A 17,022-nucleotide genomic window follows, 5' to 3' on the forward strand; every position below is an offset into this window, starting at 1 on the left:
TTCTCAGAGTTGAATGAAGCAGCAGAAACCCAAAAGTCATTCTAGACTGACTCGGAATAACAAAAAATTAACTTTGATTAAGTCATCTCCAAAAAATAGCAAAGTGAAAATCAGATTTTTAAATATATTTAACAGGCTAAAAGTGTTATTTGGTGATAAAAGCGCAAGATGAGTTCAATCGGTACTGGGGTGAGTTTTACTAAATTAAATACTGCATACTACACTATGAGCCGGGTTTCTAATTTAAAATATATATTTTTGAATTTCAGTATGACTTGTCAGCGTCACAGTTTTCTCCAGATGGTCGTGTTTTCCAAGTGGAATATGCTCAAAAGGCGATTGAGAATAGTGGGTCAGTGTAGAAAATGTGATTTTGATTTTATATGTTAATCCGCAGTTTGTGTGATGACATGCTATTATTGCTATTGTTCGTTATAGAACTTCAATCGGTCTGAGAGGAACTGATGGGGTGGTTTTTGCTGTGGAAAAATTGGTAACTTCAAAGCTTTATGAACCAGGAGCAAATCGACGACTTTTCAATATTGACAAGCACATTGGAATGGCAATTGGTGGATTGTTAGCAGATGCGCGTCAAATTGTGGAAAGGGCCCGTCACGAAGCTTCGAACTATAGAGGAGAATACAAAGGAGATGTTCCATTAAAGGTGCAATGAGTGGACAATTTGCTTAATGTTGACCAAATGATTGGGACGATATGAATCGGTTATTTAATGTTTGCGTTATTTTCAGCATTTGGCAGACAATGTTGCAATGTACATGCACGCCCACACTTTGTACAGTGCTGTGCGACCGTTTGGGTGTGGAGTGATAATGGGAACCTACGACCAACAAAATGGGCCGTCCATGTACATGATTGATCCGTCTGGAGTTTACCATGTATGAACATATATCGATATGTATAAATATATATGAAGCAGTGGACGCGGATATTATTTAAATTTGATAACCTATGTAAATGTTTAAATTTTAGGGATACTATGGGTGTGCTTTAGGGAAAGCCAAGCAGGCTGCGAAAACCGAAATGGAAAAGATCAACTTCAAGGATATGCCTTGTAGCCAATTGATTAAAGAAGCTGCTAAAATGTAAGCTTGATCTTGACTATTCTTATTTGTTGTTCCTTGTGGTAATCAAATATCAAATTGAACTAAAATTTTGCTTCTTTTAATGCAGCATTTATGTCGTCCATGACGAAGTCAAGGATAAAGCGTTTGAATTGGAACTCAGTTGGGTTGGGAAAGACACAAATGGGAGACATGAACGAGTTCCAGACTCAATATTTAAGGAGGCTGAAGCTTTCGCCAAAACGGCATTAGAAGAAGACTCGGATTCAGATATTGACGAGTCTTAAATTATTTACTATTTCTTCTATAAACATTTTTACACTTTTATCAGCCTAAGGTGTTGCTTTGATCCAAAATTTTGTAACGAGTATGAGTAATCAAATGTAAATCATCAAATAAATAATTTGATACTGGTTATAATATCAACTAGATGAGTTTAATGTAATAAATTTAACAAAAGTTAATTCAACTAAATCCAGCAAAAGTTAATTCAAGTAAATCTAACAAAACGGAACTTGTCAAATCGTAAGATCGACAGCATAGAAGGAGCAATAATAATTGTAGTCATAAAAAATTCAGTCGTGGTTGTGATGATGATGATGATCGTCTCCCGACCCTTTTCCTTTGCAGTCAAAGAAAGATGGTGCGAACGCTGGTGCAATGTCATGAAGCTTGGAAAATTCCACCAAGTCCCTCCGCATGGCGTAAGCGTCCTCTCCGTCCGCATAGTACTTGGGTTCAATTTCGTTGATTTTAAACTTTAGCGTATTGGTGTACAAGTTCAGCGCTGCTCTATTGCTTTTTCTCACATGAAGTGAAACGTATTTTGTATTGAAAGATTCGATCATTGCTCGGCTTGCTTGATCCATTAGTTTTTGGGCTATGCCTAACCGCCTAGAAATTATAAAAATGTCATGTAAAATATTTACTGTGTCAATTTACTGAACCATTTCACATTTTATGCTCTTGTCAATAAATATGCTTACCTATGCGACCGTTGGACTGCAAGTGACGTAATGTGACCATGCGGAACTTCTTCCGATTCCTCCTCCATTTTCGCCAATACGTATCCCACGATCCGTTTCTTGGAATCTTCAGCCACAAAACTAAGCTGAGGCCAAGAGAGGCCATGGTAAAAGTAATACTTCATCTGATAATTTTCAGGAAGGCAGAGTAAATTACAGTGCTGCATATTCATCAAGTCCTGCGGCTTGGCAGTTCGAATGGTAACCATTTTGAAAATACAGTAGTCTTCCTGAACATAGGAAATAGAAATATTAAAACTTTTACATGGGTCGCACGTCCCACTATTTCACTTCATTAAGGTATTGTAGTTTATAAAACAAACAAACTTCGCAAAACTTGCTTGTACTTACCTTTAATGTCAAAATTAGAAAGTTATTTAAGCAGTTAAGTTTTTAGAGATATTCGAATTTTTATTTTATTTTCTATTTTGGAATTCAGTGATGGTGAAACATGCATCTAAATGGAGATTCTTACTGTCCCGGACACTTGGGGTTTGATGACACCACATGCATGTCTCAAATCGCGTCTCATTCGGAGTCTCAAACTTGCTGAAATCTGCTAAAACAAGCAAAATAATACATAATTACTTAAAAATTACTATCATCATGACCATGGCGTTAATTGCAAATCCTATCAAATGCTACATGAAATAATTCATCAAACCTTGAAGAAGTGCATATAGTATGCTGAGGAATATTTGAATCTCCGGAAATTCAAATTGTGGAAGCAACGGACATGTTTATTCTGCTGTATAACTGCATGCAAATGTATGGCAGCAAGTTTGGAAACTATGCTAAATTTTAACAAATGGAAGTTAGATGCACGAATCATATATTATTTTGCGGGGTTTTATGAAGTTATTCGGTTTCTTGCCGTTGCCCTTGCCGTTCAAGATCATCTCCAATGCAATTTTGAGATGCAACTCGTCCATGTCACTAGTGCGAGATGGATAGATAATCGTCTTGACTTCTCCTTCAAACCAGACGGACGCGGATACCTTCCGTTTTTTACTCTGGGCAAATAATTCAGCTTGGAGCTAGATAAATAGTTGGACTTGGCTAATGTGCAAAAGTTTGTTGTTTTAATGAAGATGCATGAGCTTCTTGTTCAATATATATATCTAGTAAAACTAGTAGTGAGATTATAATTTTAAGAGGATTTTCGTACAATAAGCGCACTAACAATGATGATCCAAATGGAACTTAGAAATACGTGTTTGTTTCTTGAAAAAAATGTCGAGTGCCGTTAAGCAATGAGACAGATCAAATCAGGATGGAAGACAAAGGTTTGTCGCGTACTACTATTCTATTGTATACAATACTGGAATTGGCTCTGAAACTGATTTTTGTAAATTTATTGGCAAATTGACAAGTAGATTCAAACAAAGTGTCTTAGAGTGTGACAGGAATAATGGATACTTTTCTTAAATTGATAGCCACTTGTACATGTATTATCATCAAGTGAGCCAACGAACGGGGATTCCTTTTCCTTGTACATGTTGGTTTGATTGAATTTGAAATTGCAGAGAAATTTCTTATATAAACCCAATTTTCCTGTTTTCGTATGTGCTAAACGAATTATCGTGTGCAGAAGGTATGAATTTTACTTCTGCTGTCAAACTATTCACACTGTTATACATAAATATATTCTAAAGTAAGGTGCTTTAACAGGGCACTTAAATTCGTAGAATTATACAATATATTTCCTGTTGTAATAATAAATTTTTTTCGTCATTTGTTCGCTTGTCTGTAAATATCAGTTGTCATCTTTATCTCCCTCGTTTATTTTTGCTGTCCAACGCTTGTCTTAATGCCAGTTTTGAATCTCTATATTTAACCATCATTCAAATAGGAATTGCAATTTGCTAATGACTGAAATGACGCAGACAATATAGTTTTCTTGTAGATCTTGTATACCGACGAGGCAGACATGGTTGACAAAAACTGGCGGAATAAAATTGCATAAATATTCAAATATTGTAAATGATGCATGCATACGATACACGAGTTGAACCGTGTACAGCAAGTAATTATTTTTTTCTGAGAGATGCTACAAAACTTATCAGATACGGCGACGACGATGGATTTGACATTTGGCTATCCGTCAAAAAATCTGTTGTCACATTACATTGACACGTTGAATTATATAACGCATTCAGCTACACGTAGGACGGATTATCTTCCCGATATTATTAGAATAATGAGACTGAAAATGGCTTATTATATAATATCTATTATAAAATGTCATTTTGAATGTGTCACTTTATCATGAAATATCACGCAACAACCCGAGGTTGTGTCAATCTCCTTGTCCATCCATATGTGCATACATATTTCTGCAAGACTTTGATATGACCTGCATAATATTCTTGATGGTTTGAAAATGAGCCAGAGTTTGGACGTTTTTCTTATATTAATGCCCAAAGTCAATTCATCGAATCATGAACGTCACAGAATGCATTTGGATGAACATGAGATCGCATTACCGCAATGGTCCAGGACCAATTTGCGTGGTAACATCTTGTGAAAAAAATCACAAGGGAATTTAATACGGGTACAAATAAATAAGGATTTTTTGTTCTCAATATTTTATTGTCTCGTTTTTAATCGGGGTATTTTTTACGTAGAGTATGAAATGTTATGAAATGTTAATGGATTACCTTATTTCGGCACAACCCACATGCGTTCAAACCGAAAGCGAAGCCAACTTTATCCATATTTCGATACAACATATGTATGAAATGCGAGTACCAGGGTCCTTTGACTGTTTCCTTGGAGGATTTCTAGACAGGGCCATGGCAGTTCAAAAATTCTCCAAATTTTTTTTACATATTTTAAAGTTTGGGAATATGCGCTATTTTTGCTGGGAGAGTTTGGTTGTCAAGAAAAATTTAATATTCTATAAACCGTCGTAAAATGATAACGATTTAATTTAATTGCAAATTAAAATAATTATAAAATAATTGAACTAGGATCGGTATCAAAAACGGTACGTAAAAATTTTTCGCATGCATTTATGACGTTTTATAGAATATTTTATTTTTCTTGACAACCAAGTTCTCCCAGCAAAAATAGTCCATATTCTCAAACATTAAAATCTACAAAAAAAATTTTGGAGAATTTTTGAACTGACATGACCCTGTCTAGAAATCCTCCAAGGAAACAGTCAAAGGACCCTGGCGAGTACACAATGCCAAGTTGACTTAACTTTTTTGTTAAAGTGCACGTCTGCATATCCGTTTTCTCCTCATCTCTTTCCTCAGTTTGTCTATCCGTCCCAGCTAAAAAGTTTCACACCAAGCAAAAGCTATGTCAGCCTTCTGGACGACGTGTGATCTTTGGTTGGACGCTTAGATAGACAGAGAGAGACGTAGAGACGTCTTTTTTAAGAAAACCTACCTCAGTTCACTTTGTGGTGGATTCAACAGTCGTTACTTTGCTCCTGCAACTTGATCATTTCACCGCCGAGTGTACTTTTCTGCACACGCCGGGTTGAAGATCCGGTTTCCATTATTTCCCTTTGGCCATCCTAATTATTTTGCCCACTTATTATCCCCCTTTTGAGCAATTTTCTTTCTTTTCTACCTGTATAATTTTAGTGGTGTAAAGTACTATCTATATTAGTAGAACTTATCATTCAACATGAGCAGCTTTCCAGGAGTTGTCAAAGTTGACGACAAAACTGGCCGATATATTGAGGCCACAAGGGATATCAAAGCTGGTGAGCTAATAATTACGGAGGAGGCCTTGGTCACAGGTCCATCGGGCGATCCGGCGCCCCACAAGATTTGCTTGGGTTGCTACAAAGTCATCACAGGGGAACCGGTCGACTGTTCCGTCTGCAAATGGCCAATGTGCAGCGAGAAGTGTGAAAAGGTGAGATATTTCTCAACAACTTGGTTTTCTTTTTTTAGTTATGCATGATTCTGTCCATGAGTTTAGACCACTGATATACCGTTAATTATTGTAGTCTAAAAGCATTATTATGGAAAAATAATAATATGAAAACTGAAAACCTTGATGAGTTTAGCAAAACACAAAAGTTGTTTCAAGTGTCAAACACAACTTGAAAGTGTAAAATAATGCACAAACAAACAAACAAACAACGTAGAACAGATTTTCAACTTATTCAATCTGACATTTATCCGCTCTGCCTTGCTTTGCCTTGTCACATTACCTTTGGAGTTGAACGCGAACATTTTATGATCTCATCATTTCGTGCTTTATGATTTTCACATATGCTCATTGCTGCATTATGGGCGAAAGAACCTTACACGCAGCACAAGCCCGAAATATTTTGTATGGACCTAGTTTCAGAATAAGCTAAAATGTGTTTGAATTTGTAGCCTATGCATTAGGTCATATAGATTATCATACGGCACGACGTATGCATACATGCAATGAAGCCAAAGCCGTCGAAAAAGAAGAGTGGGACGAAGTATATTTTATCATCATAAAACATATCCGAGTTACTCATACATGCTCAAAACAAAAATTAGGAGGGGGTGTATTATTATGCACGAAATCTCACAATCTGTTTGCATCGAATGCCAAGAGAGGAGCAATGTAGGGCTTGCTTATACATGCGTCAGCATTTCCAACAGTGTTTCAAATCTACTCTCGTTATGTTCGGTTTTTTCTAAATCAAATAGATCTTGTCTGTTAAGCATTTGTAGCGTCGAAACGTGAGGTGTGCAAAAATTTGAACGGGAACTTTTTAGTCATCGTCGTTCATGCCTCATTATGTATATGAAAGCATACCCCCAGGAGAGTACAGAGTATCTATCGATTATCATACATAGCCAAATTTATAATTGTTACATACTAATTCAGGCGAAAGTTATTATTCACACAACCCAAAAAGAACATCTATGTAACCTATTGTTAGTATTTACATGTATTATGCTTTTTTTAATTGTGTAGATTTTACAACATGCCAAATTCGAGTGCAAAGTCTTTAAGAATGCGGGTCTCAAACCAACAACTGACCCAATGGATTATCTCGGAATTAAAGTACTCAGATGCCTTCTACTTAAAGAAGTCAGTGCCAAGAAGTACGAACAGCTCATCAAGTTGGAATCGCATCTGAAAAAAGGACCCAAAATTGCCAGTAAAGAGATATGTGAATTTATCCATAAGCGTTGCAATCAAAAAGCTTTTGACACCGGAGCGGTTAATCAAATGGCCGGGATTGTCGCCATAAATTCATTTGGAACCTCTGACCGTCTTTCTCTTGTTGATGCACCAAGGTTATTATATGTAACACTTTTTGTAGGATATTTCATACCCCTCCTTTCCCCCACTAAATATGTCTACCATCGCTGCGACAAATTCGTACAAAACTCAGCCATTTATTTATTGTCCTTCTTAGATAGAAAGAGAGACATCACGTTTTGTCAGTTTAGTTGGTCTTTTTGTACCGCTTACAAGTATACAAGCACTACATTATGGGGTTGGAGAGGGTTATACAAGATAAGAGGCATATTTTTAGAACCACTACTGGAAAAGCATTTGTGCACCGAAAATGTTTCAAGTTTTTACTGTTATGTCCTATTGCTAGTTACTAGTTACTAGTACTACTGTTATTATTATCAACTATGCACAAAGGTTTTTTTTTACTTATCCGAGCATCTTTTTCTTGTTATTTTCAAATTCGCCATTAGAGCTTTAAGTAAATGAGCAGAAATCAGTTTGGGAATTGTCTCTAAACCAATGACAAATTTTTCCTTGTCAAGACAAACTATGCTTGGAATGAAAGTTAAATGTTAAAGTAACAGACCTCGAGCCAAAGTTCTTGGTTTGTATTATTCTCACTAACTCATTCGCCCTCTTGCATCCATGTGCTGTGTGTGCATATACATTTTGTAGTCTGATTTCGTGCAAACCATTTCATTTCGTTTTCCACAGAATGGCTTCTTTACTATTTTTTAACGCCTCGATGATGTCTCATGATTGTACCCCCAATACCAGTTGGGTCCGGGTGGAGAATTCTGACAACACTTTTTCAATAAAAGTGTGGGCCACGTAAGAAAATCTCTCTCACTGAAATGTATCTTGACGATGATGTGAACAATGTAAGTGTGTTAACACTTTGTTCCACTCCGTTTATGCTGCAGCGTGCCAATAAAGAAAGGGGAGCAGATAACCACTCAATATCTCGATTTAACACGAGGAACAATTGAAAGGAGGGCTCACCTCATTGAATTATATTTATTCCCGTGTTCTTGCAAGCGATGTACCGATCCCACGGAATTGGGAACAAACTATTCTTCAGGTAGCATTATCAAACTACTCAAGTTTTAAAAACCCTTTTGCGTCTATGGCACATGATATTCATCAACATCTTTCTTTCACCTATTTCAAAATGCAAATATAGTCAAGTGCAGCAAATGCCCCCCCGGAAAAGGGTATCTCTCGTCCACGGAACCCCTCAAAGGGGCTGATGCAATGTGGTACGTAGTTTTGTTTCGATCTGGGCATTAAAACATCATATTTGTATGTACACATCTATTTAAATGTGTAATTTTAATTAGCAAAATTTCCATTTGTTTTTCCAGGCAATGCGATGTGTGTGGGGGACAACAGCTTTATCGAGAGTGCTCGGTGGGAATAGAGTGCCAAATTGTTAGCGAAATCCAACAAGCCGAGAGTGAGGAGGATCTTGAAAAAGTGTTAGAATCTCACGAGGGCGTTACCGTGCATCCTAATCACTACTTGATGATGGACGCGAGGCAGGAAATTGTCAAGAGGTTAGTTGGATGTGTAGATGCAAATGATTTAATTCTACATTTACTGCAAGGAAGGGCGTTTCTGGCACAATTTCTGGCAATCTGATTTTACAATTTGCAACGTTTTTATAGGTTATACAACACCATTGCCACCATTGCAGAAATTCCGAAACGAGTTGAACGAGCAAAAAAGATGGTTGTGTTAGTAAAATCGTTGCTTGCTGTGACTGAAAAATTTTATCCAGGAAAAAACAAGATTAAAGGTATTTTTTTAGAAAAATTTATTTTTTTTACAAAAGCCAGCCATCAAAATTGATATTTCACTCATTCTAGCCCGGTTGACCTATTACTTGCAATATGCTGAATCCTGCACGCAAGGAGATGGACCAAATGTTGAAGAACGGCTAGAAAAAATCGAGGAAATTATTCGAAAAGGAGACGAAATGCTCATTTTCGAGCCTTGAAATTGGGCTAAAGAGTTCTAACGCTAAACTTTTTTGATCTTTGCAAAAATTATGTCTATGCATATACGTATGTCTATGTATGAGTTATGAATGCTTTAAATGGATGATGTAAATAGTTCACAGACATGTTTCTAAGCATGCATGCAAATGATAATGAATGTTCGCACTAATTAAAAATTATTGGTTTATGCATTTACTATAGATTTACTTTATGATATAATGATATTTGTGGACGATGATGACTGGAGGATGGATTTAAGAAATAAAATAAATAAGTCAAATTTCGCTTTTTGCGTTTGAGATTCTGCGGACGGTGTCATTTTGAATGTCTGGGCCTTCAAACTCTCCGGCAGATTCAGTGCTATCCACCCCATCAGACGTGTTTTCTGCTGCAGAAGAAGGGACGTTTTCAGTCTTTTCTACATCTTCCAGCATTGCCATTTGATAAGCGTCCAATTCTTTCTGTAAATTGGAAATGAGAAAATCGAAGTAAGTTATGCATGTGGATAATAAATAAATTTTAAAAAACAAACTTAGGTGAAGGACGCGCTTAAAATATTAAAACAAGAAGCATTAAAAATGTCATAAATCGTTTAATATTTACTAACTTTTACTTCACCGGGGGCCCAACTAACACAGGAAAAAAGGTATACTTTCAAGGATTTGGAACAATTATACGAAATGCGTAATATGTATTTGTATATTAAACTTGCAAGATTTGAATGATTATCTTTCAATAAATCGCGACACCTCTTATAGAGGAAATTTGCTCATGTTCTGGCGTATTTTTAATAACTTCTGTAATGCTGCCCTTCATATTTAATCAAGTCGTTGGTTTAGCTACATTTATTATTGATTATCATTGCTTTGAAAATTTAACAGTTGGGCCCCCGGTGAAGTAAAAGTTAATAAATATTAAGCGATTTATGACATTTTTAATGCTTCTTGTTTTAATATTTTAAGCGCGTCCTTCACCTAAGTTTGTTTTTTAAAATTTATTTATTTAATTATTTTTAGTGATTTGTGAACTTATATGCATAAAATCATATGCAATTATAAAATCTTAAACGTTGTTAATTCTCCTGTTTGTGGACGCTTGGCATACCAATTTAATTCCGCAGTGGGTGTGGATGCGTGGCATGCCAATTTAATCCCCCAGTTTCAAAATTTTAAGGATTGTTCTGTTCTGTCAAGGATGCCTTGACACTTAGCGATCTAATAATAACGTAATTCGATTGTCTAGCAACATTGGATATGTTGAGTATTGAATAGCGATGCTGAATAAACTATCACCGCACGTTAGCAACCAGTAACTTAACACGTAAATAGGTTGCCTAATGCAAATATTTCAAAAAGCTCTAATTCCGTCAGTTTTGATCCGATTAAGTCGAACAAAGGCTTACAATTTGCGTATTATCCTGGAGAATAATAAAAATGGCAAGCCCCCGGTCGGAAACACTTCCTTGATGCCAAGAAATGGATTTGAAATTTTAGGCATCGGACTTTCTACCTGAAGGAATTAGAATTTTTGAAAAAATAAAAAAAACGTATCTATAAAACAGAATTCTCTGGTTTTTTTGTTTCAGCATGTTTTCCATGCAACGAACGGTTTGGGCGAAATCTCATTGCGACCTTTTCAAAGTTGCAGCTGATTGCATACCTAGGCTTCGCCGTAACCATGGTGATCTTTTAACATGATCACCTTATGGTTACTTTTCCTTCACCTAAGAATTAAATACGTAGGTGTCAATAATCAGCCAGACCACTTACATCGTCATCGTCATCTTTCCCCAAGACTTTGCCTTTCTCCATATCCATCCGCAAATCCAGCCGATCCTCCGAAATGATATATTCATCCTGATCTTCCAAGTAAGTCTTAAAGTCTTCAAATCGACTGTCACCCATGATGACATCTTTCCCTTCTTTGTACTGCCCCATATTCTCCTCATCACTGCTATCCAAGAAATCTTGATGGTCATCCCTTTCTGCTTCTGTTTCGTCTGGAGTTTTTGGTGACGCTTCCTACAATACAAACAATAAGTGAATAATAAGATTGTGAGTCATATGATTGTACTCTCAATAAATATAAATGAATTTTTGTCCGGCAATCTTTTTATAAACCTAAGTCACTGTTCGATCAGTATTGCATCTAATAAATATAAAATTCTTTCCCAAGTACATATGCGCATATTTTCAATTTCATATTGCTATTTTCTTAAAGATTAATTGTGTTATGGATTCGCAAAATCATAGAATCGTGAAAAGAAGAATGGTGGAGACTTTACCATCACAGGGAAGTCCAAGAGATCTGCAATAGCTTGGTGAATTTCATAAACTTTTCTTGCCATCTGAGTCATTTGAAAAACTTCTGGAGGAATTTTTGACCCTTTGGCATACAGTTTTGCCACTACGACAACTTTCTCCACCCAGCGTGTCCACATTCTTAGAGAAAATCTTCCCAGTTTGCGGAGAAGGACACAAATTGGCGAGGTGAAGTATCTTAGGCACTCTTCGGGCTTTGACTAATTCATAAAATAATTTTTAAATTGTACTTATTTAAATGTGATACGTGTTTATTAAATTCGGGAAACATAAGTTGTCAACCAACCAGAATAAGTTCCAACATCCTTGGAGGTAGCATCATATAATAGGACAGAGCGCATTCCATTGACACAGAAAATAGAAACTTGACCATTGTAACACCTTGACCTTGCACTTCCCAGTGGGGACACGATCCTAGAGTTTTTAGCGACAATCCAAAAATTCCCTTGTCCACAAAATCATTGACAAAGTCCACTTTGTGCGTCATCATTTGGCTTAATAGGATTTAAAAGAAATTGTTCATTTCCAGTTGTTGAATTCTACTTAAAAGTCATAAAATGTCAGCATGATTCAATTACTTGAGGACAAACAGAGCTCCCGCTTGGTGCATATATTGATCATAACGCAATTGTTTCAGGCGAATTTTTTCCCGTTTCTCCCTTTGTTTTTTCATATCTTGAGTAACTTCTCTGGTGGATAAACCTTTGCCTGTTTGCAAATGAGAGCGAAAAACGCTGCGGAACAATTCTCGGAGATGAATCCCTTCCGCTGCGACCATGAGGGAAGAAATGAGGTCCCCACCGTATTTGGTTTGGAGAATAACCAAGCTCAAGTTGCTCACTGATAGTGGCGACATATTACCAAAAGTAAAAATTATAAATTTATTTACACTAACTTCAGTGGCCGTGTTTTAAATCAATAAACGTACTGGAAACCAGCAGATCCGTATCCGGTGTCCTCAAATTATCCAAAATTGGTTTGATACATTTAGTTGACAGGGATGGCTTTAAGCGCTTCAATGATTGATAAATAATTAAAATGTTTGAACATACTTTTTCTGAGGAGAATATGTTTGTCATAATCATAAAATAAATAAATATGTAACTCACTATGAAACTTTGTAGTACTTTGAACGCCATTGACTGAAGCATAGGATTAAAATCGCAGGGCAAAGCATGCATAACATATCCACAAATGACCGGAATATTGGGTGGAGGTATTTCAATGCACAAGCTTTCAAAGATGTGACCACAACTTTTGATGAGTTCTTTGTTTTTGCACATTGTTAGCGAATCCACTAGCGATTCCAATACTGTGTGGACATGTAAAATTGTACATATATGTATCGACGCCGTAATTGACCCTGTTTCTACTACTACAGAAGAAATAGTACAAATTCTATATTTTGGTTACGAACAATGAGGAGTATCACAGATGAACTGTTTCACCGCATGTCCGTTACGGCCTTTCATCAGATTTAGGAGAAAGTGACAGGCCCGCAACTTATCTGTTTCGACGGATTCTTCAATGCGTACAACTTGAATGATGTAATTTAATCCTCCTAGGCGAAGAAATTCTTCAGTGTACTTATTGCTACAGGAGTTCATATGTATAATATGTTAACAAATGAACAAGTGCATCTATATCATTTGAAGTAGCGAAACTTATTAAAAAATAGGTACAAAATTTTATGTACCTTTGGAGTGATTTTGCAAAAATTCCCAAAGCGTCATAATAATGCCAAACTTTCCGATGCTTCAAAAAACAAATCTGTTGATGTAAGAAATGATTAATTAACAAATTACAACAACATACGTCAAACTTGTTACACACATAAAAATATGCTTAACCTACGTGCAGACCAACGGTGAAGCGACAAAATATCAAGCTACCTCCATTTGAAAAAGTGGCCTCAGTGTCATAAACGTGTTCCTTGGTATCATACGTATGAATGAAGTCCATTATAATTCTGTCTCTCTTCCCATACGATGACTAGAAATCCACGTTTCAATTTATTAAATATTACCAAATAAATGACCATGTCTGTCCATAAATGTTTATTAACCGATATGAAAATGACATTCAGTGTGCTGTTTACCTTATCCCAATTTTGTAAGTATTTAAATAACTCCAGCTGCGACAGTTTGGGAACCTTCCACACGATACGAGAAACGTTGCTCGTGGAGGTGCCAGGAACGGATCTTCCTACTTTGCTGCTTGGCGTGGAGCTCCGATGACCACGTTTTCCCACATGGCTACGCCTGCTTGACTGTCGAGGGGGTGCGCCACCCCCACGACTGCCGTCGTCCAATGTCGACTCTGCTCCTTTCACGTTGGATGCAGTTGAGAAAATTGATGTGGCTGTGAGGCTGGTGGCAGTGCCAGGCTGAGCTTCCGAGTCCTTGCGTCGCTGAAATAGCATGTGCCACACGTTGTTGTGCAGCATTTGACTCATGAGTTTTTCCCGTTCATCCTCCCACTGTCGATTTCGGAGGTCCCACTCAAAATCGGTTATGTGTCCCACGACATCAATTGTCTTTTCCATCTCCTGGAGAAAGTCATAGTCGGATGACCTACTTCCGCTCTCCTCACTACTCATGATTTCGCTTGTTAAGAACGATATAGCAGTTCTGATTGTTGTAGCTTAAAGGAATTTAATGCTTGTTATAAATCATGTCATTACATTAATAATATATGTTGTATAAAAATATTTGCATGCGACCAGGATTCTTCAATCACTAACGGCTACGCCGCCGGTGTTTAGAGCAAATGCTTTAATTCACCCTGGCATGCCAAGGTTGCTTGACAACTTTAGTAATAATTACAAGGTTGCGACAATTGCTTCGACGACTAAAAAACGTCAATTTTCGAAAACCCTGGTACCTTTTGGAACCAGTGTGCGCCGCACAAACTGTCGCCCAGCAACAAATCGCACAAAAATTATCAACTCACATTTCGTGCTCTCGAATTAATTTTTTAACCATGGATACAAGGATCAGCGCAGTTGTAAATGCGAAGTCGGCTATTCCGGCGTTCCAGAAAAATTTTTGTGCTTTAATTACCGTTAGCGACGGCCGCAAATAATTAGCCCGTCAAAAATTAAGGTTTTTGAGGCTCTCGAAGCAATTGTCGTAACCTTGTATTATGATAAATTGTCAAGCAATCTTGCTGGCATGCGACTTAAAAAAATATAAACCCAGACGACTATTTATCCAACGTTACTTGGATACTATTCACGAATGATAAGAAATGAAGACGCAGTCTCATATTTTTCAGTTTTGTGAAATAGGCAATAGCAGAGCAAAGAGTTGCTTCTTCTTCGGAATTCAATTTCATTATTCCAAGTCAGAATTTCTCAACACTGTAATAAATATGGGCCGAAAACGTTGCTGCAGCATACGATGCTTTGCCATGTCGCTTCAAGTTGTCATTTATATCTCAAATGCTATGATTTGGGTAAGAATAAGAAGAGTATGTAAGTGTAATTTTGTATCAATTAACTTGCCAGCATGTTACTAAAAACTGCATCATACTTATTATATTTTTAAGGTAGTGAGTATCCTGGCAGTAATATGTGGCTTTGTTATTGGAATCGCCAATGACACTATACGAGTAACTAGGCCTGAGGATTTGGGCATATCCACTCCAGCAACAATACTAATAATTTACGGATTATTTTTAATTATCGTCACAACTGCTGGCTGCTTCTCATCGATAACTGCGAGAATAATTATTTCAATTATTGTATGTTACAGAATCACTCCAAAAATATTGCAAAGGTTGTCACACTATTGGCAATTATGTATTTATCATTTGTTTCTAGTACTCGGTGCTAATCGTTTTGTACATATGCTTCGATATCTTTGGAGGATATCTTTTCCTATTTTCCGAGGACCCACTCATCAAGTTTTACAACAGCGTCAATTCCTCACTTGCGAATTATGGAGATGAGAGCAATTCTCAAGGTGTTGGAATTTTTAAAATATCAAAAGAGGACTACTGGGATCATATGCAAAGCCGTGTAAGACTCCACTGCAGATTAATTTAATAGTTTGTTTTATCACGAGCATATTTAATGTTCATGCATTTCCGTTCTATGTGTGCAGAATCTGATTCGTAATTTTATGAATGTAGGGAAAGTGTTGCGGGTTAAACTCTTTCGAAGACTGGAAAATAACAAATTATTCTCGGCGAACATACAATATTCCAGACAGTTGTTGCAATGATAACTATAATTCTCGCTTATGTGGGGAGCAAGTATTTCGACATCCAGACAGTGAATCTCACTCCATTAGAGATTTGCTACACACAACCGTATTTACATATCTCAACAAAATCACAAATAAAAATATGTTTAGTAGTTCATGCAAATAAGGATTATTTATTTGTTAGGGATGCATCCAAATATTTCCGGATCCTTTGAGGTTCCCCCAAGATTACAGGATCACTTACGTTGGGAGATGCGTGGGAACGCTTTTAATAATCTGTTTTGTTCTAACATGTGTCCTCTGGATTCTGGTTATAACTAAAGCATTCCGCATAGAGCAAGGTATTGACAACTTAGAGTACATTGAGAATCCTAAAGATGAGAACGAAGGGATAGATGAACATGGGGACGGAAGTAATAATGAGCAGAGTCATCGACGAGTGGTTCGAACAGCAAAAGTGGATCCAGAAATCATTGACCCACAAGATGCCAGCAAACGTGTCCTTTTCAAGGAGAGTGGCCCGCAATTTATTCATGATTTGGAATAAAGTATTTTTTATTCCGAAATGAGAATATGCATGCAGAATAAATACATACGACTAGTAAACAAAGAATAATGTCATAATTTAATTGATACGATCACTATCATGCACGATCTGCTTCACAAACAAATTTGTATTCTTAAAGCTTCTAAAATTTGTGATTGAAGATATTCTGTACTTATTAGCTCACCCTGCGTAGCATGAGAGCTATTGAATTCCTCTTGTCCGTCTGTCTGTCTGTCTGTCTGTCCGTCTGTTAACGAGGTTTTTGCATCAATTGATGCTATTTAAAAATCCCCTTGACCATTATTGATTATGTTAGGCGCACCATTGGTATTGAACAAACTGGATCGAATTTTTTTAGTAAATAAATAGCACAGTTGATATCTAATAATCGGTAACACAAAATGATGCGAAATAATTGGGAGAAGGGATGCAAAACGCACCAATAGTGCAAAATATCCGGGAGAAATGGTCATACAATTTTGACAAAGTTTTCAAAATTATGTATCCCGGATAATGCTGCAGTAATGGTGCAACGGCTAGCCGTTTTTGTTGCACCATGAGTGCAAGAATATATACCATTTATGATCTATTTTGCCGGCTTATTCCGCACCTTCGGTGCAAAGTTCTGTCTAATCATCATGGCAGG

At 36.8% G+C, this 17,022-nt stretch overlaps 4 protein-coding genes across 4 annotated transcripts; 2 read left to right on the forward strand and 2 right to left on the reverse strand.

Annotated features, from left to right (window-relative positions):
• Positions 1-18: 18 nt before the first annotated feature.
• Positions 19-1,509, forward strand: LOC110843609 (proteasome subunit alpha type-3). The gene is made up of 6 exons (XM_022089583.2): positions 19-189; positions 270-352; positions 439-664; positions 750-896; positions 991-1,103; positions 1,192-1,509. Exons 1-6 carry the CDS (start codon positions 169-171, stop codon positions 1,367-1,369), a joined length of 768 nt encoding a protein of 255 aa, XP_021945275.1. The 5' UTR covers positions 19-168; the 3' UTR covers positions 1,370-1,509.
• Positions 1,491-2,611, reverse strand: LOC110843610 (N-alpha-acetyltransferase 10). Its single transcript, XM_022089584.2, has 3 exons — positions 2,459-2,611; positions 2,069-2,337; positions 1,491-1,976 (listed from the first exon to the last, which is right to left on the reverse strand). The coding sequence occupies exons 2-3, from the start codon at positions 2,314-2,316 to the stop codon at positions 1,658-1,660; spliced, it is 567 nt and encodes a 188-aa protein (XP_021945276.1). The 5' UTR covers positions 2,317-2,337; positions 2,459-2,611; the 3' UTR covers positions 1,491-1,657.
• Positions 2,612-5,499: 2,888 nt separating this feature from the next.
• LOC110843630 (SET domain-containing protein SmydA-8) lies at positions 5,500-9,580 on the forward strand. Its single transcript, XM_022089613.2, has 8 exons — positions 5,500-5,983; positions 7,031-7,356; positions 8,015-8,131; positions 8,224-8,381; positions 8,484-8,559; positions 8,665-8,856; positions 8,968-9,098; positions 9,169-9,580. Exons 1-8 carry the CDS (start codon positions 5,750-5,752, stop codon positions 9,297-9,299), a joined length of 1,365 nt encoding a protein of 454 aa, XP_021945305.1. The 5' UTR covers positions 5,500-5,749; the 3' UTR covers positions 9,300-9,580.
• Positions 9,295-15,635, reverse strand: LOC118434604. The gene is made up of 11 exons (XM_035848451.1): positions 13,720-15,635; positions 13,476-13,613; positions 13,318-13,391; positions 13,039-13,214; positions 12,731-12,933; positions 12,550-12,634; positions 12,200-12,461; positions 11,908-12,115; positions 11,585-11,821; positions 11,070-11,321; positions 9,295-9,761 (listed from the first exon to the last, which is right to left on the reverse strand). Exons 1-11 carry the CDS (start codon positions 14,218-14,220, stop codon positions 9,576-9,578), a joined length of 2,322 nt encoding a protein of 773 aa, XP_035704344.1. The 5' UTR covers positions 14,221-15,635; the 3' UTR covers positions 9,295-9,575.
• Positions 15,636-17,022: the final 1,387 nt, after the last annotated feature.

This window comes from Folsomia candida, unplaced genomic scaffold (assembly GCF_002217175.1).
Source record: "Folsomia candida strain VU population unplaced genomic scaffold, ASM221717v1 Fcan01_Sc002, whole genome shotgun sequence".
NCBI lineage: Eukaryota > Metazoa > Arthropoda > Collembola > Entomobryomorpha > Isotomidae > Folsomia > Folsomia candida.